Source organism: Xenopus tropicalis, chromosome 5, assembly GCF_000004195.4.
Source record: "Xenopus tropicalis strain Nigerian chromosome 5, UCB_Xtro_10.0, whole genome shotgun sequence".
In the NCBI taxonomy this organism is placed as follows: domain Eukaryota; kingdom Metazoa; phylum Chordata; class Amphibia; order Anura; family Pipidae; genus Xenopus; species Xenopus tropicalis.
Window position 1 is genome coordinate 44754626 of NC_030681.2, and position 21864 is coordinate 44776489.

A 21864-nucleotide genomic window follows, 5' to 3' on the forward strand; every position below is an offset into this window, starting at 1 on the left:
AGTGTGCATCTAAAATGACCACTCTATACACATTTCCTCAGGTGCAAATATATTTAAAAGTAAAATAGACCAGCAAGAGTCTATTTTGAAAACAAATTGTCCTGGACTAGGTTTGTGTGGCGCATGCTGCTTTAAAAAAACTACACTGGGCTGGTTCGTTTCTAAAGAAGTTGTGCTGGCCTAATTAGATTAGAAGGCAAGTCATTTTAGTCTGTGGGTGAACTACCCCAGTCATTTTTTTAAAGTAAAAACTGTTACTATGGGGTAATCTAGAATGCCTTGCTAACACTTGCTACCTAGTCAAGTCAAAACAATTTGGTAACCAGGGGCTTAAATATACAGGAGGCAGCCCATGTGACTGCTGGGGAGGCAGTCCATTTCAGGATGACTCCAGGTCCCAAACATTCTAATTAATAGGTCCCATACCTGTACCAACAAAGGTACAATTTGTAAATATAGGGTCTTAAGTTATGATTCAATAAATAGAAAAACATTGAAGAAAACCCATAAACACACGAAGATTGCACGCACACCACACCAATTATATATTTAGCTACTAGGTTAAAAATACAAACAATGCCCCCCTAAAAAATCAAAGTCATCATACCCTTTGCTTATACATCCTTCACTGGTAATATTTATTCATGCACATTCGTATACATAAAACTGTATCTGGGTACCCTGGAATTATAGAGTTCAACTAATAATATGGGATTTAAATGAAATACACATCTGAAAAACAAACAATTCGGGCCAAAACTGCCATATTGATTTGTACCTATCAAGTAAACCACTCCTTGGTGACATACTATCCTTATACTTTACAAACGGAGGCACATTATTCACAATATATCTCAACTTCAGCCCTCCAGGTGTGGATATGTACTATATCACTTCTCTGATCAAGCTTTCAAAGACAAATACAATTGTAGTTTAACAACGATCGGAGTTCGCAGCCAGAATTGGGAATGAATGAAATCGCATCCATGAGCCATGTGGCTGACCTGCCCTACCGGCGAGTCACTGACTGGTAGCACACGCAATAGATAGGCGTGGGGAAGCGCTGCGTTTCCTCTTTACCAGTTGTATCGCTACATAAACATCGCTGCTTGTTCCTCCGGTACCGATACAATTGAACAAGATGCGTCTTCTCCTAATCCGCACGATCTCTCACCCCCTGCCTGCCCATAGGGCCGTGGTACAGCAGGGCAAAGGATGCGCCAGGCGAGCGGCTAGTGGGGCAAGTAGCAGCCGGGACGGGCGGCACTCCGCTACCTCTGCTTGGAAATCAGCCCAGCAGCTTCACGCATCGGCAGCCAGGTATGAGAGCGGGTCATTACGGCTCAGCACATGGGCTTGGGGCTCCAGTGAGGAGGCCGCGGAGCCTGGCACTGTCCTGGCAAGTTTGGAAATGTCTGACACGGCTAGCCAGGAAATAGCAGCGGGGCATGGGGTTCTGGCACCACTGTGCGTGAGTTATAGAACATTGTTTTGGCACATTAGTCATTAGGAAGGAGGTGCTTAGGGACTCGGGGTACAGTGCCAGTCATTCAGTGGGTACTATATACGGACGAGCCAAGCTCGGTATAAGGCTGGCTGTGTGTGAGGAGTGGCTCTAGGCTGGCACGGCCCCAGGTACCATTCTGGTTAGGTAGTGTCACGTGGTGTTTGCTGGTAGAGGCACTGTAGGCATATGGGCAGTGCAGATAGCTGCTCAGCATATAATATCCTGGGGCCATAATTGGAGTTTGCTATCTGCGTAGTAACTTTGCCACTGACTGGAGTATAGAGTTCTGTTCCTACGTACCAAGAGCAATGATTATACTAGTCATATTGCCTAGTAGCAAGGGGTTTCTCTGCGATATTTGCCCGTGTACAAATAACACGAGGTTCTGTACCACTTCTACAACCGCTAAGTTTTCTACGTAGCGCTCTGGTTTCCTACCCTGCAGTTGCCGGTGAGCGGCTTCCGGTTGGAGGCGGGCCAATCCCCCACGTGGGAGGAGGACTTAATGTCATGCAACATTGTTTTCAAACATAATTCGGTGCCTGGCTGAAACTGGAAACTCAGTCCCTACTAGCTGGCAGCGTGTCATTTAGCTTTAGCCAACAGGAATTTTATAGGATTGCTTATGGTGTGCAATAGGATAACTGCGCACAAAAGACATTTATTGTTATTTTTAAGTAAAATTCTTCACAGCAGTATGTGACTATGTAGCAATACACAAATATATAGGTCCGATTCGTACATATGTGTTTGGAATAGCGGATGCTGATATAGAGTGTAACCTGGAATGACCTGGCCTAGTGTAGTCACATGACTGCTGCACGTCTATAGGCTGAGGCCTCCTGCTCATGGGCCTTCCTGTGTGAGTCCAGACAGTGCCACTGCTTTCATGACAAATTGCAGGCAGCTGTGGACAGATTTTCCTTCAATAAACTGTTGGAGCAAGATGACGTTTCCCTTTGCTTGTGTCCCAGTTGGAAATGTTGTGCTGCAATTTTGGAATTTAAATGCTGCTTGGGTCACCTGTAATCTCGCATTCGCAGCTTGTGCTTACTGTGACAGAAATCAGTCTATGCCGTTATAGGCCGTAGCCATCTTATGCAGTTTGTCATGCCAGCAGTTGCTCTGGCTGCACTAGAATGGGAACTGATGATGCACAGCAGGGGTAAATGTAACCCATACATTTGTTTCATGTCACAGCTTTATAAGGCCTAATTTTCCCTTTCAGAAAAATTATTCAGCGTTCAAAGGATGTTTTCGGTGGTCTGCAAAAGGAAAATTCTACTTTTAAACCAGTTCTTGCAATAATACAGGTAATATGAGGCATTCTGTTTATGCAAGTATGTTTATGTGCATCCTGAAGAGTGAGCATGTGTGTGTATATATATAACATATGTATATAATATGTATACCGGTATTATATATGTATGTCACATAAAGCAGGCACTCCTAAAAGTCCATTGTTGTGGCCTGGGAGCAGTCCAAAAAGTGGAAATATCGGCCTCCAAATAAAGAACATTACTTTGTCTTAAGTCCTGAGCAGTGCGGACACTTACTTTGTTTGTATATACATATATATGGGGGGTGTATATAAGCTTTTTTTTATTTTAAAATCCCTAAAAAGACTTTAAAAAGCTCCAACAATAACCTGCCTGCTTTCAGTCTAATGTGGTTTCTAAATTACAAGCAGCACAACTGCAGTTCTTTCAGCTACTTCCTAGTCTAGTGTGAAGCTCTGCCGCCATTTCTTTTCTGAGCTCTAAGTCTACTGGTCTACTGCAAATGTTTGCTGCCCCTGCTCATTCTGCTCCCTATGCTCTAATGGTAATTGATCAGGCATGAGCAGTAGGTACCTCTTTGACCATGTTCACAGTCAGAGAAGGAGAGCTCAGAACTAAAAATGGGGTGGAACTTGACACTAGACAGCAAAGTAGCTGAAACAAACTATTTGTGCTGTAGAAATGAAACAGAGACTGAATACAAGGAGAAATAAAATTACTGGATGCCTCACATTTTGCCCCCCAGGGATTATAATTGCTAACCTTATACCCCAGGTTTGTGTTCCTGTTAGGAGAAAGAAAAGGTTTACTTATTGTATAAGGATATTATAAGTTACAAAGGAGTTCCATGACCATATAAAGTCACTAGGCTGAAGGCCTTGTACTTTCATACAGGTCACAGAATTCCAAGGTAATGATTGTTTCCTAAACAATATTTTATTTTATACAAAGGCAAGTGTGGATGATCTAACCTTGGAGACCACCAAGAATTATGCAGAGGAGGTAAGATTTCTAAAATGAATGCTGACAATCTTTTGGAACTATAGGGAATCATAAAATCAGTTAACATGTGCTTACACAGTGAAAATAGCTTCTTGCAGCCCCAGGTGCACGCTGTACCCACTGCCCAGGCAGATAAATTCAAAAATGAAGAAAACAGCAGCACTCCGGTTGTTTTGAAAAATGTGAATCTTTACTCAAGTGCAAGGAATCATAAGTGACGGCCAGATAGACCATCTACCTTTCAACATAGTAGACTTTAGACTTATGGTGGTCAGAGTGGTACAAACATACTTACTGCTAGAAGTTAGAGAAAGCCTTTGCCAAAGCCAAATATGGCAAAGACTTTCCCCAGCTTCCAACAAAAGCTATATTTTTATCACTCTGGCCACTAAAAAACCTAAAGTCTAGCATGTAGATAAGCCTCTTTCATGCTCTGTGTAGTTTTTTTTTGCTGTGGAAATATTCTTCTTAGAGACATGGTATTGTAGTTGATGCAATATATTTCACTTAATGTAAGGCCCGTTACTTGCAAATATTTGTTTCTCTGTGTAAATAGATAGCAATGGACTAGTCTTGGTTTTGTTTCCTCCCTAAGCAACAGAGGAAGTAAAACCACCGCATGCCAGACTTCAATAGTATGTAGCAAACACAAGAGGCCATTAATGTGCTTTTGCTAAAATATCTTTTTATTCCTCTCCAGCTGGGAGTTGATGTCCTTCACATAAGTTTGCCTCAAGAGAGCCGTGATGAAGAAGTAAGACTAAATAAAAATGGATATGTGATGGAGTTCTGTTACAAATTACTGTCATAAAGTGGCATTCTAGTGTAATATGTTTTATTGATTTTAAGAATGAGGAGGGGGGTTGGTTGGAATAAATTTCTGGCAAAACTTTCAAGATCTGCAGTGAGAGCCATACAATATGTTTGGCCGCGGATGCTGCTGGGCAAGGTAGGGTGGGTCCCAAGGATGCCGGATGCCATGCAAAGGAGGGCGTGGCCTGCGCTCGGCAGATAGAAGATATGTTCAAAGGCTTAGAACACGTCTTCTATCCGCCGAGCGCAGGGAAGAGGTAGGGTGGGTCCCAAGGATGCTGGATGCAGAGGAGGGCGTGGCCTGCGCGTCTTATATCCACCGAGCGCAGGCCACGCCCCTTGTTTGTTTTTATTAAAGATTTGGCAGAGAGCCAGATGCAGCCATCAAAAGAGCCACATCTGGCTCGCGAGCCATAGGTTCCCTACCCCTGGTCTAGACCATGTGGCTATTTGTTTCAGATGCTAAAATAAATCAGTTAGCAAGTATTTTTTATCAGACTACTGATAAACGTAGACTCATCTGATTGGTAGAAACATGCGATTGGTTTCTATTAATAACTGCCCTGCAGTTTGTATGTCAGTAAAGTGTCCCCCTGTATTTTCATATTGTAGCTTTACCTTCTCAGTTATGCGTCTCGGTAATGGCTCTTTTTATTGCCCTTTTGCTTGTTGATGCTTGATTTACTAGACTGGAATTTGTCTACAGCAAATACTTAATAAGGCTTTTACTATTCATTTTAGATTATTGATGAAATCCTAAAGCTCAATGAAGACCCAAAGGTCCACGGTCTCGTCCTTCATTTGACTGATCCAAACAGCAAAGTTCTAAATGCTGTTCGACCTGAGAAAGATGTGGATGGGTAAAGCATCTATTATTTCTTTCAAAGTTCTGTATTGAAGTGTGGTCAAACACTTGGTTAATTGGGTGACTGAAGTGGCCTACCCTGGTTTAGGCCTGCGTTTTTGGTATCTTGCATTCATCACATGGGGCTTCCTATCCTGCCCAACTATAATAGGCCTAGGACTGTTTGCTCTCTCTTGGGTTCAGGTTATTATCTGCTACAAAAACCATAAGTTTTATACACATTTTAGAGCAGAGCAACTCTGCTAAAATTTAAAGGGGTTCTTCTCCTTTGAGTTGACTTTTAGTATGATGTTTAGTCCTATTCTGAGACAGTTTTGCAGTTGGTCTTCATTGTTTTATTTGTAGTTTTTTAATGATTTCATTTTCAGTTCAGGCGCTTCCCAGTTTAAGCAGCTGTTTGGTTGCTAGGGTCTAAGTTACCTTAGCAATCAGGGAGTGGTTTGGATGAGAGACCATTATATGAATAGGAGAGGGCCTGAACAGAAAAGAAAGTTACAAAAAGTAACAATACTGCTACTGAGCTTGTTATCTACCACTATTCCTAAACTTCTGATTCGCCCCAAATCTTGTTACTGCCAGAGTCATCTACCATTTCTATACTCGGTCCGCCTTTATGTGCTAGTATTTCCATAGTGCGCATATGTATGTATGGATGTTTGTTTTAGAAGCATAACATAGCTTCTCTTCTACAAATGAAATGTTTTTTTATTTTTTTCGTAAAATTAGTGTCACGGATGTGAACTTGGGGAAGATGGTTCGTGGTGACATGCAAGAAGGATTTATATCTCCTATAGCCAATGGTGTCATAGATTTGCTTGAGAAAACAGGTATGATGCTGCCCTTATATATTTCTACATGGTATGACTGAGTGTTTTGTGTCAGTAACTTAGAACTGGCTACTGCAGGTTGTAAGTAACCCTTGAGCCTGTGTGTTTTAAGGTAGATTGAGGATTTTATGGCATTTTTAACAGTGTATAGATCTCCCGTTAAGTCACTCTTTACCCTTGGTCATTAAATGGGTTCACCTCCGTAGTCCCTCCATCTGTTTCATGACTGGCAAGTTCATATTAGCTCTGGGCCAGCTTGTGTTAGTCTGGGTATAGCTTGTATTTAAGTGAAGAATAAGGGTTGACCCCGGGTGTAATTCCTGTAGACACATCTGGTACGACCCAGCCTAAACGCTTGTTAAAAACAAGAGAAGACCTATTTTGTACTCCAAGGTTGTCCTAGAAGCATAACTCAATTGGTTACATAGGGTAAAATTAGGAAAAATAGCCCTTGTTTATAGTCCAAGATATACTGAATCTGAATATCAGTGCAATTATTGAGCTGTAACCTTGGTATGAACTAAATTATGAACCGTAAACAAAGTCTGAAAATCACTTCTGCAAGATGGAAGGCAGCGCTGCAGACTTGGATACTAACAGATCATACTTAATTCACTCACTCATATGGCAGTCATTTGTCACATTTAACAGTTGAAGGAGAGTCAGATCAAAACCCATCCCTGCCACTTTACAAAATGTTCAAGGTACATACAATGTCTGCATTTTATGTGCAGGTATGGGACCTGAGGTTTTCTGGATAAGGGATCTTTCTGTAATTTGTATCTCCATAACATAAGTCTGCTAAAAACAATTTAAATATTGAATAAACCCAATAGGATTGTTTTGATCCAATAAGGATTAAGTATATCTTAGTTTTATTATTACAAAGAAAAAGGAAATAATTTTTAAAAATTATAATTATTTGTTTATAATGGAGTCTATGGGAGATGGCCTTTCCGTAATTCGGAACCTTCTGGGTAAACGGTTTCCTGTTAAGGGACCCTATACCTGTACAGTGTATTTTTACAAACCTCTGGGTTTGTGTGGTCTACTTTAACTTTTACATCCTTCCCATTCCTGCTAAAATCTTGACTTCTTACAACAGTCTTGTAACCTAGACATTGCACTTCAATGATAAGCCATCTTGCCATTATTCTTTTGTGACTATTGCTTCAGGGCTCTCCCCAGAAATGTTTATTTCAATGTGGTGGGAAAAAACCTTGCACATCATAAGACAACAAATGTAGTGTGCTGTGAACTACAGAATTGGGCATGTGTAATATGAAAGCAAGTACTTTGGAAATGAGCTGGATGTGTTAAATGGAGCACTCCAAAGTGGCATGTGCTGCAAATCACAATTTTCTGTTGCTAGTCACCATGTTTTCTCCTAGAGTCATGACCATCACAACTTGTGTGCAATGCAGACTAAATTTTTTTTTGCTCCAAACATAAACCTTTATTAAGATAGTCAAGTAAATAGCATATATAGTTGTGAGTGGGTGAAAAAAAATTTGATCATTTGTAAAGCAGTGCGGTATGTTTAAAAACAACCATGTTTTTGTGCAGTGGAGGAACAACTAATGCCAAGGTACCTAATAGGGACCCCACCTGATTGGAACAAGTGTCTGTAGTAGGAACTGGTTCCAGCAGGCTCCGTTGCATGTCCCAATGCACATCTGCATCCAGTATTAAACAAAGTTGGGCTGCTATGCATGTCCTAATACGTGTGTTAGTGTTCTGAGCATAGTTGACTGACCATCCACCAAAATGCGAGATATTATCCATATTGACATAAACCACAACTCAGGACCCAGAAGAACACATCAGACCCTCATTTACAGTCAAAACACCCCTATAGTTGCACAAATACATGGAGATAATGCATAGTCAAGCTATTCAAAGGAAACTCAGTGGGAGAGTTTTGTTTAGCCTCTGGGTGCCACTGTTTGTAGTTTGTGGATCCATTGTACCTCACATACCGGTAATTTATGTCTGTCACCCCCTGCTTTTGGGGGAGAATTATGGTTGATGGCCATATAGCCGAGGGTAGGTAAAGGGTGTCCTTGTTTGGTGAAGTATTCAGCAACTGGTTGTTCCAATGACTTATTTTTCTCATGATTGATTTACCCACACACATAAGTCTTCATGGACTTTCCATTTTACACCAAAAATTCTAAAGTGAGTCTAAAGTTAATTTTAACCCTTTTACTAGTAAAGAATTACATAATGCAGTTGTTACATGTATAACTTACTTGCTTACCACATCATGGATTTTGAGTTTAAGGCCCCTTGGAAACCCATAATGGGTATTTTACACTGCCTAAATGGTAATTTGTCATCTGAAGAAACCATTGGACAAAGTTTCTCAGACTCATGAGTGGCTGTGTTAAATTGAAAAATAAAATAAAGATTTTGATCCGTCCTTTGCTTTATTCATTTCTTTTTGTAAGCACTTCCAATCATGCTCTGGGGGCAGTGGTATTTCCTCACATTGTGTTATAGCATTTTTAACTGAAGTGTTTTTTCATAAAACCGTTAAGTTGAGACTATGGATGCTGTTAATGAGTGGATTAGGGTGAAAATTAGGAGGCATGCAATAGACTATTGCGAGCTGTGCCCTTCCTTATCAAGGAATAAGGAATGGTTCTTATTGAATACTGTTAGGTCCAAAAAATCCACACTCGCAGAGCTGTAGCAGAGTGACATTTTTGCACTAGCTTTTTTTTTTTGTACAAGCCTTTGTATACTCCACAAACTGTTCTACGGTCTCTCATGCCTTGTCAAATCATAAAAATTGCCAATAAAATTGTTTTGTAAAACAGAATATTGGCCTCGTAAGGAAAAAAAGTTGGCATACGATGGCTCCGTTAAAGAAACCCCAATGCTGTCTTGATGCATGGTAAATATAATTTATCCATGAATCTGAAATAGTTTAATTTTAAGGTCATTTTAAGCAAGTTCAAGAGAAATTCAGTAGGGGGTGCTATTTGATTTAAATCATGTAGTCTGTCTCTGCTTATTAAATCCCCCTATTTGTGAAGTATAATTGTGTGCAAACGATTGATGTCAAATTATCTCACTCATGGGACAGAGATAATTTGCTATAGGTTTGGTTGTTGCAGCAGCAACTAATCAGTAGGAAGTATTTACTGGTCATCTGTTTATGTAGGCTAGAGGAAAAGCAGTATTGGTTGGTAACTGAATCTACTCATCACTTTTTTTTTTTTTGTTCTAGCTCAAACATCTCTGCAAGGGAAGCATGTGTTAATTGTTGGAGCTGATGGGTCCCTAGAAGCCTCTCTACAGTGCCTGCTTCAGAGGAAAGGTGCCACATCCATAGGGTGCCCATGGCAAACACAAAACCTGCAGAAAAAGGTACAGTGTGTAGGCAACAGCAGCTTTCCATCACTGCAGCTGTTTATTTTCTGCACGTGTAGGTAAATATCACAGAACTGATATGAAAATGCTTAGTGCAGGCTGATTAGCTGTAGAATGTAGTCTTTGCCACATGGTGGTGCCAGATTCCACAAGCTAATTTTTATTTTTATGGAAGGGCTACTTTATCAATGTGTAGTTGCAACTGTGGGCATTCTTTTTCTCTAATTGTATCTCTGCTAAACTTTTTTTTTTTTTTTTGTTCATATGGGTACTTATTCACAAGCTTGTAAACTATTACATGCAACTAAGCAGCATAAATATATTTTGTGGAAACATGATTGTGATGAAAACAGAATCTGATACATATGAAAAGTTGTACAGACTGGTTTTCTGTTACCATTACTCTTCCTGTAGTAGAAAGTTATATTCATGTTTGACGTGTATTGTTCAGCTTTCTTATTTTGAAACAGATATTTAATAATGTCATGCACAATCATGTTATGTATGTAGGAAGTAGGTTTTCACAGATAAATATCCCAGATAAATATATACGCTTTGTTCATTGTGATCACATTGTACATGATGAATTGTGCGTTATTGCCCTTGGTTTAATATGGCACCACTGATAACTTTCCAAGCTAAATCCTAGGTTGCTGTTGAACTTTGAAATATATAACTCTTAAAAAGAACTGCAAAATACTTCAAAGATTGTTGATTAGTTACATTGGTCCCTGTTGCAGTGCATGTAGTCTGTGTAGTCAGAAGGGCCATCTCTTGTCAGCACCACTGGGCATGTTCTCCCTTAGTTAGGTAAGGGTAAGTACCCCCCCACTGGACATGCAGTTAACCAAGGTGATAGGGTGTAGGATTGAAAGGTGGTTTTGCTGCTTTATAGATGTAGGGGTTTATCAAAAATGGGCCCTTAGGACAGACACCCCTAGACTAGGCCACTGGTTGGTGCTAGTTAGCAGGGACACTGGGATGACTGGGTTCTACATAGTTAACAGGGAGTATACCTGTAGTTCGGGTTACGGCCACAGGGTGGTGCATAGGCCCATATAAAGGGTTGCAGCCATCTTGAGAGAGGGTTTTTAGGCTGGGATAGCTCCTGGGACCAGGAGTTTTCCCTGATAGAGTTATTAGATAGTAGTTTCTTGTAATAGGACATTCTAGGAGTGTCATGTAGGACACCAAGCTAGAATGGGCGGATATTGCCCCTCCAGGAGTGGTAGTGGGGTTAAGACCCCCCAGCATTACATCTGCTGGAGTGCAGGGCATTAAGTGGCTAGGTAGGTGGACAAGTCCCCGCTAGTCCAGGAGTCCGGATCTGAGGGTGCCATACGCTAGTACCGGTGTGAGTCCTTGTGGTGTAACTCCTAGCATGGGTACTGAGAACTCCAAAGGGAGGGTCTCACAGATAGTACCGGGGATAGCACCTAGATGGGAGCACATTGGGGAAACCCGTGAGGTAGTACCAACAGGAAAAGGGTCTCAATGAGAAGTAAGGAGATATGCCCTGCCATGTGTATAAATGATATGCTGCTCCTGGAGAGGTCTCTGCCTGAATAAACCATAGCATTCCTTTCATATACAACTGTGTCTGCTGTGAATATCTACCTCGCCCAGAGGACCACTACTACGCCGGTAAGGAATAACTCCGAGTGAGTACATCACACCGGGAGTACGTGGGTCCCAAGGGGGCATTGTATCCTGATCGTTTCCCAGGGGGTGGAGTGTAGTTCCACGGGACCATCCCTGGGTGGAGGCACGCCATTTAGGGGAGAATCCCTTGTAAACCCCCATAGTAAGCGGGGGCTCAGGACTCCTGTAGCGCCAAAGTATCGTGCTCCAACGGGTAGTGCCACACAAGCATTTAATAAGTGGGCTACATAGATATTGGAAATGCAATGCTATGTGTGTATAAAACATCATGAAACATCAAAGTCACATTATGAAGTAGAAAAGTACAGGCCCGGATTTGTGGAGAGGCCACAAAGGCCCGGGCCTAGGGTGGCAGAAATGTAGGGGCGGCATGCCGCCGCGTTCGTGCATGTGCGTTGGGTTAATGTGGACGGCCTAGGGGCGCCCAGAAAACAAATCCGGCCCTGGAAAAGTAGTAGAAGTAGAAAAAAAATTTAAATTTAAATTTGTTTCCTGAAAAATGCATAGTCTGCCAAAAATGCCTGCAGGAGGCCCTGCTTGAAGGAAAAAGCTGAACTTTAACAGAGAAATCGGCTTTTTACTCTACTGCGCATGCGCCTATCGTATAGTCGCAGCTAAACGAAGCAGGAAGGAGGAAGCGCATCGCTACAGGTACCCCGGGCTGGTGCTGTTTTCTCCTAACAGGGGCACCAGCCCGGGGTACAAGGTAAGGGATTAAAGTCACTTGGGGGTGCCTAACATTTTGGCAACCCCAGGTGACTTAGCCTTTCCTTGTCCTTTAACACATAACACATGTCTTGTGAATAAGCAGAAATAATATGGAAAGGGGCACAAATTTTAATTTATAAAGGGTTGTGCTTGACATGGGCTGCTACAGAACCCCAAAATATGTGGTCTAGCATTTCTAGCCTAAATCTTTTTTAGTATTCACTTTTCAGTATTTAATTAACATCATATTGAAGTCTTATAGTTCAGCAGCACTCAAACAAATTGAAAGCTCACCTTTTAGCTTCCATTTAAACTTTCATTCGAAGTAGGTCAGAAAAAATAATTGTAAAACAAAAAAGTTAGTAAATCTAAAGCAGTCTGTACTTCCCCCCCCCCCCCCCCCCCCCAAAGTGGCAAAAATGCCATAAATATGTGTACAGGTATAGGACCCGTTATCCAGAATGCTCGGGACCAAGGCTATTCCGGATAAGGGGTCTTTCCGTAGTTTGGATCTCTATACCTTCATTATATCTTAGTTGGGATCAATTACAAGGTACTGTTTTATTATTACAGAGAAAAAGGAAATCAGTTTTAAAATTCTGAATTATTTGATTAAAATGGAGTCTATGGGAGACAGGCTTTCCGTAATTCGGAGCTTTCTGGATAATGGGTTTCCGGATAAGGGGTCCGATACCTGTATGTGTATTTTATAGCCAGTTTTTACACCACTGTATAAATATGCCCACAGGACACGGCGCATATATTTAATATTAAAAGGCAAAGAAGGCAGAGAAGGGGGCAGAGATTGAGATGATTTTAAGTATACGATTTAAAATGCTCTATAAGAACTGCTCAGCTGCTGGTTTAATGATTTTGTATGTTCTTTATGATTATATTTATTAATTATTAGATATACTTTTTTGGCAACATTTACTACATATGCCAGATTTTTAAGAGAAACTGACTAATGTGGCTTAAATGTAGTTTGTTAAACAGCTGTTTAAATGATGTAATCCTGGCCCAACTACAATACAGAATTGATTTAAATTATACAGAAGTGTTTTTCCCACTGGTGCTTAAATAACAAAAATGAGAAAATGTAGGAAAGCTTTCTCTCATCCATGCTTTCATAGTTTCCTTTTGGCATGTACAGTTTGATGCCTGTATGGCACTTCACACCCTTATTTCTCATTTATTCAGATTGCCAGGTTCTTTTCTGACAGCAAATAAAATGCTGTTGAAGACTCTGAAATTGTTATGACACATTTTTTTTTTTGAATGTCTTTCCTAATTTTCCTATGTAGACACATTATACTTCAGATTGCAAGAACCAACTGAGATGGTTGCTTTTGTAGATGGTTGCTTTTAGCAGTATTGCTTAAGGTGATACTGACACTAAAAAATTTACTCTTCAAAATATTAATGTACATAAAAAAATTACCCAAGCCTGGATTTGTGGGCGACCTCTGGGTGCCCTACAGTGAAATGTGGTGCTGAAGTTACCTATAGGTCATGGTGATCATTTTTCAACAATAGAGCTGCTTTTGTAAGTGACTGTTAAATGAAGTACCTAAACCTGACTGTCCCTTGTCAAACTGTCAGTTATAGCTTCTAATGCTAACAAACTCCTGCTGCACAAATATGGCAGCCCCCTTATTGAGGAACATGAGGATTGGATGTGTAATGCAAAGCATTGGGCAAACGCTTCTATGGCAAAATTATAAATGATAATTGTGAAAAAGCGTTTAATTTCAGGTGTCAGTATCTTTTTAAAGATAGCTATGTTAATCTGGTTTACTTATCAAAATAAATGTGAACACCATATAAAGCAGCAAAATAGATACATAACCATTGTCTTTATTATTGTCATGTACATTAAAGGCACTTCTGAAAGAGTCATTAAAAAGCTGTTAACACTGTCATGAAGCCCCATTGTTTGGGATAGACTAGTTTCCACACTGTTTAAGGTTAACCTGATTTTAATATTTTCTTGCTGATGGCCTCATGGCTATCAATATGTTCACTTTCTTCCTCTACTATGTAGACCCTGGCCTCATAACAACATGCAGTAATTTTAGTAAAAAATGGGATTGCAGACACTTAAGCCAGTGGGCAGCTGTTCCACTTAGTAAATATCCTTAAACCTCTGCAACTAACCCTTCAACATGCCAGTGGCTAATGCTTCTGTTTGGATCAATTAAACTTATCAACTTTTACTAAGATCAGAATCGGTATACATCATTTGATTCATGGACATATACTTTATGTATAATTGTTTCTAATGGTCTTTAAAACAGGAAAATATTGTATGTTAAATGTTGTCTTTAAAGAATTTCATGATCAACAGTTGACAGTTTTTTTTTTTTTATTTCTTAATATTCTATTAATCTTTTAAATAGATAAGAGGCTGGTTAAACGTACATATGCTATACCATAAAAAAAGAGTGCTTTTTACATATTTAAATATAACTTAGTTACCTCTAATTATGTAAAATGTTTTTGCTTAGATGACTTTCCCAGTTGCTACCACCTGACAAATACTAGCTTTCAGGCTACTGCCATACCACGCTTCTCCTGAAAAAATCATAATCCGTGCCAAAGCACCCTAAATATTCCCGTGTGGCTTTGCCCTTAATAGCTTTTCATGATCGTTGATTACCCCACCAGTATATGGTTAGCTAATGTAGCATGGGTCAACAAAAATGCAACAGGATAGTTTTGTTTTTATAACATTTATCTTCCTTCCTCTTCACCCTTTTTATGAGACTGCTTCATTAGAAAGCAAAGTTGGCCAAACAAATTGTCCAAACATATGGAGTATAGCGAGAGGGGGAAAAAGCTAAATATTTAACCGCCATGTAGTATTTTATGGCAGTTGTTAGTATTTGGAGGCCTTAACTACTTGAAAAAGAATTATGTTTCTGTAGTTTTGCTAAGAGTGTGAACCACCTCCCGTCCACTGATATTTAACAGTGAGAAATTTTCAGTTTTGAATAAAGGGCCACTCCCATAACATTGTGTTCCAGTTCAAGTGCTAATTTAATCCCTGCTCTGTGCTTTCTACGTCTGACATTAAAAGTACTAAATATGCTTTTTGAGCCACTCCTGCTGAAATAAATCCTTTCCTACCATCTTTTTCCAGTTGTTTGTTCTTGTTTTACTGCTATAGTAAATAAGAACAGTTGCTTGTTGTATTTTCTCTACATAGTTTACATTATATCAAGATCCTGGGAAATGTCTAGCACCAATCTGAAGAGTGATATTGACCATTACTTATTTTGTAATTTATTATCTTTAAAGTAATGTTGCCTGTGTGGGAAGTGCCATCATTTTACTCTTCATTACAATATTCAATTTGTTTTCTTGGTTGTAAGGGTAATTTGAAAAGAAGAATTGGTTCATTTGAAATTCTCAGTTAACCCTCACCATTGAAAACACACAGTCACTGCTAAAGGGCTATGGTTGCCTTGGGCGTGTACAGAGCCCCAAAACATAATGCACAACATTTCAGGCCTACTTTTTTAGTTAGGCTTTAGTTCTCCTTTAAACATTAAATTAACCCAGTAGGGTTGTGTTTATGCAACTTCGTTACCATCAAGTATAAAGTACTGTTTTATTACAAATATAATAATTTTTAAAAATGTATTTGATTAAAATACAGTTTAATGGAGTTGACCTTCCCATAATTTGGAGCTTTCTGAATAATGAATCCTATACTTTTATAGTGCCTGATTTGAGTAAAAAGGAAAATATATAATGATGCTAATTAATGAGGCCAAGAAACATACTTGTCGTGCCTAGTAAAATTGTACCCCTACACAACTTACGCTAATGAGGGCAAAGGGGCTTTTGAAAGAAACATATAATGATGCTAATTAGTGAGGCCAAGCAACAAACTGCCCAGTAAAGCTTACATCCCAATATGCATCCAGTAATAAGGAAAAAACAGGCATGACAAAGACTATAAATAATATATTTACGAAATGTAATATCTAATTACATAATTGATTATCTAACTGTTTTTCTGTAAGTTACATTTATAGTTTTTCTTTCTCAAATAAAAGCTCTGACTTTCTCTTTCCTTTTACAGCTTAATCGGGCAGAAATTGTTGTTCTTGGTAGCACAAAGCCAAAGGAGATTCCTGTCAGTTGGATAAAGCCAGGCACAATTGTTATTAACTGTTCTCACATTGTACTGTCAGGTATGTGGTAACATTTGGGTACCTGAAAATTCAAACAAAGTTTTTATCAGTCTAGGTTAACTATACATTCCATCTGAATGTAGGTTAAAGAGGAACTCCACCTCAATTTATTTTTTATTTTTTTATAATGGAAAAAAATATCAAGAAATGTTGGGAATCTGGGTCTTTGACAGATCCATCTGAATTCTGCTAGCATTGTTTCACGTATTTCCTCCAGCACTGAATAACCAAGCAGTGGTGATGTGATTTCTATCTGAATAGGCTGCAGTTAGCTGAACTGTATATTTATTCTCTGCAGTAAGAAAGAGAATTGAGAATTTAAGAATTAAAATCTGATACAATTATTATTAAATTGCATCTTAAGTTAAAAGATGTACAAGATTATACAATCAAGTTCTTCTTTATAACTCTCAAATCAAAACATTAAAAAATCCAAAATAAAATAATAATTACTTGTGGCCTTACCTTAAAGGAGAAGGAAAGGCAAAGCCACTTGGGGGTGCCAAAATGTTAGGCACCCCCCAAGTGACTTAAATCGCCTACCTTGTACCCCGGGCTGGTGCCCCTGTTCGGAGAGAAAAGCACCAGCCGGGGTAGCTGCAGTGCTTCCTCCTTCCTGATTCACTCGCGCTGGCATGCGTAGTAGAGTGAAAAGCCGAACTTTAACAGAGAAGTCAGCTTTTCACTGTACTGCGCATGCGCCGACCGCTGGCATCTGCCGGAAAAGGAAGGAGGAGGCACTAACTACAGGTACCTCGGGCTGGTTTTCTCCTAACAGGGGCACCAGCCCGGGGTACAAGGTAGGCGATTTAAGTCACTTGGGGGTGCCTAACATTTTGGCACCCCCAAGTGACTTTGTGTTTCGTTCTCCTTTAATTTAAGGCCTTGGAGGAGTGTAACAGTAACCTGCGGCACTGTAGCTATTATTGGCTACATCAGTATCCTTGGAATAAGGTAACCTAAGAATAAAAGGGATCTTGGTTTGGCATTCTCTTTAGCAGGAGCTATGCAAATTAATCCACCCCTTCCTTCTAAGATACCGTTTTTTTGTTGGGCCCTCTTTAATTTATAACGCTACAGTCAAGTAAAAATATGGATGTAGCTGTCACTTTCCTTTAATAAATATCAGTCACCTTGACTAGGAATCCATTCTCCACTGCTCTAGGCTCCCTGGGTCCATGTAGTATCCACACAATTTGAGAACTGCTGCTTTATAGCTTGTTAAAATAACCATGGTTTTTTATCAAAACATGTATTTTTGCAATGTTCCTTCTATTGATGCAGGAGTTTCTGAACAGTATGTTGATGGACTTGCTGGTCATGGTGTTGGACCACTTGCTGCAGCTTTAAGAATGGAGGTTTGTCCTGCTCCACAACTCTTCACATCTAGATGTTATGTGCCATTTTGGTATTCAGTTTTGCTAAAGTATAATTCTCATTGTTTAGAACCTAGCAGAAAGTAGTAGAAGATGGATGGAGGCACAGAGATATAAGAAGTGGAACCTTCACTGTTTGAAACTTCAGCCACTTTCACCAGTCCCGAGGTATAATTGTCACATTTTATATTGCAAGTGTAATGTCACTGTCCTAACTACAATAAGGAATGGGTTCATGGATAAAAAGCGATGGTTGCAACCAAAATATAAAAACCAACTCAGGAACAGGAGTTACAAAAGAGTAGTGCCAGCTTAGCAAAGAAAGATAAAATTGCACAAAGGTATTAGTGGGAAGGAATATTCATATGCAGATTACTTTTTTTGGTGGGGACTGGCTAGGCTTTATAGACCTTTTATAGACCTTCTTTTAGAGAAAGTTTTCCATCTTACATTTGAATTGCATACATTTGTTCCTGTGCTATATTTCCTATTCTCATATATAATATATATATATTACATACCTTTTATTATTCGCTGCTAGAAATGTTCCTTCAAAGAGAAGGGTTGAATTGGGGCTAAATTGGACTGCTCTGTTCGTTTGGAGATCTCTTAGGATAAAACTGCATGCACAGCTTTGTATGGTCTATGGTTGGCAGGATTACCAATATGATATGAGGCCCTGATGACATATTAATTAAGGAGACAGAGACCAACAGGCTGCCAGCTGGTTCAAAAGTGGGATTTACAGGCCTGAGAAAGTTTCCCTGTATAAAGTTTTAATAATTAATCACATTCTAGTCAAATGCTCTTAAAATATAATGGCATCTTTTAAAGTCCTGTATGCTAAGAAAATAGGTAAATTCACTTTTGAAATGCAAATTTAATGAAACTCTAAACAGATCTTTGTTACTGAGGCACTTGAATGCTAATGATAAAAGCTTTGTGCAGTAGGTCTACTTTCCTTGGCAGCAGGACCTTTGTTATTGCTACATGGACTTAGTTTTGTGGCACTGACCACCAAGCACTGAAAGCTTTGTTTTTATTTTTCAGTGATATCGAGATTTCCCGGGCACAGAGTCCAAAAGCTGTCGATGTGCTTGCCAAGGAGATAGGATTGCTTGCAGATGAAATAGAAGTCTATGGCCGTACTAAAGCCAAAGTACGTCTCTCTCTGCTGGAGAGGTTAAAGGAGCAGCCAGATGGAAAATACGTTTTAGTAGCTGGGTAAGATTGTACTTGTTACTGGCTGGTCATATTTCTGCTCTCACTCATCTCTTGAATGTTAATGTTTAATATCTCTCATGGAAATGCTTGACCTTATATCTGTTCAAGTTCAGCATAAACCGGGAAAGGACAACTACATTGTTGGGAGTCTAAGGGGCTTTGCACTAATGCGTGGTGATATTTTTTATTATGATGGATGACATTTAAAGGCTGTGGTGGCTAGCAGAAAACCTTGTTTTAGTGTTTATTGTGCCAATGAGCATCTAAGCACATGTGATTAGGATACTGTGACTTTACTGCATGCATATCAATGCAGAGTACAAATGTTGCTGTTTAGACATAAAGAAGATGGAGGTCAGAATAATTTTTTTTTTTTTTTTAATGTGTAGGATAGATACCGAAGTTGGGCAAGTTGCCTTATCTTTCTGTAGCTTTTACTTACATTACATTACATTAACATCTATTTATAAAGCGCCAACATATTCCGCAGCGCTGTACAATATGTGGGTTACATACATTGGACATACAGAGTAACCTATAAAGCAATCAGTAACCGATACAAGAGGTGAAGAGGGTGTTGCCCAAAAGAGCTTACAATCTACTTACAAGACAATATATTGGTTTACCTTCAAATTTCCATGCATTTTTTGACTTTTTTTTTTTAAGTTCATGTATCTGTGCAACCATATTGTAGCAGTGCATGAAAAGTACAAGGGGATCTAACATAACTGGCCATATAATTATGGATACTTGATGTACTGCTGTGAAGGTATTAGAATAAATTGGTTTTGGTGAGACAACCGTGAAAGGTTTAGAAAACCTTTTGTAAATGGATGGGTATCCTCTAAATACCATGTACAGTTGACTTTAACAGCAGGATTAGTGTTTGTCATACGCTTTTTTTATTTTGTCTGAAAATTTCTTTTCAAGCTTCATAAAGACAGTATTGATCGGTGACAGCATGCAGATATGGGCTTGAATAACAAACTGGATGAGAAGTAGAAATTCCTGATAGATACCAAATAAAAAGCTCAAAGCATACATGATGCCATTTAGTCATACAGAATTAACAAAAAGCAGTGTTATTAATAGCTGGATTGTGCATTTAACGAAACATGTTGAAACAGTGTGTTCAAACTGCCTTTCCAGTGTGCGCTTTATCAGTGTCTATACTAATCAGACAGCATTTCAATTGGTGGCAGATAAACACACTTTCTTCTAGCCTTTACAATACTTTTGTTATGAGGGATGTCCTTGACTATACTGTGTATTTGTGCCATACATGTGATAAGCATAAAACCCAGCCTGCAATTTCTGCTGCTGTGATGCAGGTATACAGCAGGGTATCTGACCTTGTAGCCCCCATAATCCACTAACAGCCTTACGGCAACGCTACAACATGAGACAGATTTCCTAAAAATGCCTTGCCATACACTAATCTCTGCAAAGCCACATGGAAAATCCATTACAAGCAGCAATCGACCTTATGATAAAATGCCTTCTTCCACAAATTCCTGCGATTAAGCTAGTTCGCTTCATGTAATGTGATTTACATGCAGTGATCTGAAGGTTAGAAAATTGTAAGGCATTTTTAGGAGTTCTGTTGCCTGTGCAGATTTCCCCTGAGCGTCAAACCTCATTGTGTGCCATTGCCCTTTAACTTGTAGTTCAGTAAGTGGAGAGCAGCCGGCTGGGCATCCCTTAACTGCTGTATAAGCCATGCCTGTAGTTTAAATTAATTCAATTGTTTTCATTACTCCTACCTCTTTAGGTTCTCATTGTTTTCCAGCTCCCTTTCTTCATTTTACGTCAGTGCTATAGAAATCTTCTGGTGCTGCCAGGAAACGCCTGCCCTTTTGGGCCTGAGCCTTTGTTTGTATTGGATGTACATAAACCAATTTTAGAATCCTGTAGCATAAAGAAAAGTTTAAAGGGTGTATATGCTATAAGATTGTCGATCTGTAAATTACTGTGCTCGGTGAATACCGGCAGCACTTAACTTACAATAAAGAACTGTTCCATAAACCTATCTGAATGCAAAACTGGTTGCTCACCACTACTAAGGAACCTCAACCATAACTATAATGAGTGCAGTTGTAAAAGATATAATGCTTAAACATTTTAAAAAGCAGTTTGAGCACTTAAAAGAAGACAGTGCAGGCATTTGCTCTTCCCTATAATATGCAAAAAGGCTGACTTGGCTTTATACCAGTTGGCAAGATATCATGTTCCCATCTGCTTAGTCATCAATCCAGCCCATTCACCCATTTGACACAAGCAGCATAGTTAATAAAAAGTAGGCTCCAGCCTTTGTAATGGATGCTTAAAGTACTGTCCTGTGCAGTAAATATGCTCACCAGAGTTGAGCAGGATCTGATTCGAACTCGTACTTTGATGAATGTGCCCCCATGTGTCAAAAAAATATTTAAGCATTATATGCAGCCAGCTTACCCTCAAGTACAATTCAGAGTTTCTGGATAAAGGATCCCGCACTTGGGCAGCTTGTGTTATAAGGCCCCCCCCCCCCAACATTATGAAGACCCTAGAAAACCATATATTGAAAATTGCACAACTGCTGAATGCAAAATGGGTAAAGGTCTTCCTACTACTAAACTGCAAAACTATGCTAGTTCAGTTGAAAGGGTATATTAGGAGCAAAGTTTGCTACGCTTCTTATTACCTTTAGCAACCAATCGGCAGGTAGCATTTAATGGTCACCTGTTTAAAAGCAAGCATCTTTTGCTATTGGTTACTGCTCCTGGGCAAACTCAGGGCCTTTTATTACATATGGGGTAAGACCTTTCTGAAATTCATCTTGCATTTAACACATCATTTGCCTCAGTATACAAGCATTGAAGTTATATTTTTATTGACAGTGTAAATACATTGATATTTTATTTTTACCTAGACAATATATTAGAGGTACAGGTATAGGACCCATTATCCAAATATTCCAGGTAAGGGGTCTTTCCATAATTTGGTTCTCCATACCTTAAGTCTACTAAAAAATCAATAAACCT

General features: G+C 39.4%; 1 protein-coding gene across 1 annotated transcript in view; it reads left to right on the forward strand.

The window, feature by feature from the left end:
* The first annotated feature begins 972 nt into the window (after positions 1–972).
* The window catches only part of mthfd1l (methylenetetrahydrofolate dehydrogenase (NADP+ dependent) 1 like), a 129372-nt gene continuing 108480 nt past the window's right edge, over positions 973–21864 (forward strand). The window contains 11 exon segments of the mRNA NM_001126699.1: positions 973–1320; positions 2736–2820; positions 3739–3789; positions 4490–4543; positions 5344–5462; positions 6194–6294; positions 9530–9669; positions 16133–16244; positions 17529–17602; positions 17691–17788; positions 18671–18844. Coding sequence (NP_001120171.1) covers positions 1142–1320; positions 2736–2820; positions 3739–3789; positions 4490–4543; positions 5344–5462; positions 6194–6294; positions 9530–9669; positions 16133–16244; positions 17529–17602; positions 17691–17788; positions 18671–18844 — 1187 coding nt within the window. The 5' untranslated portion in view covers positions 973–1141.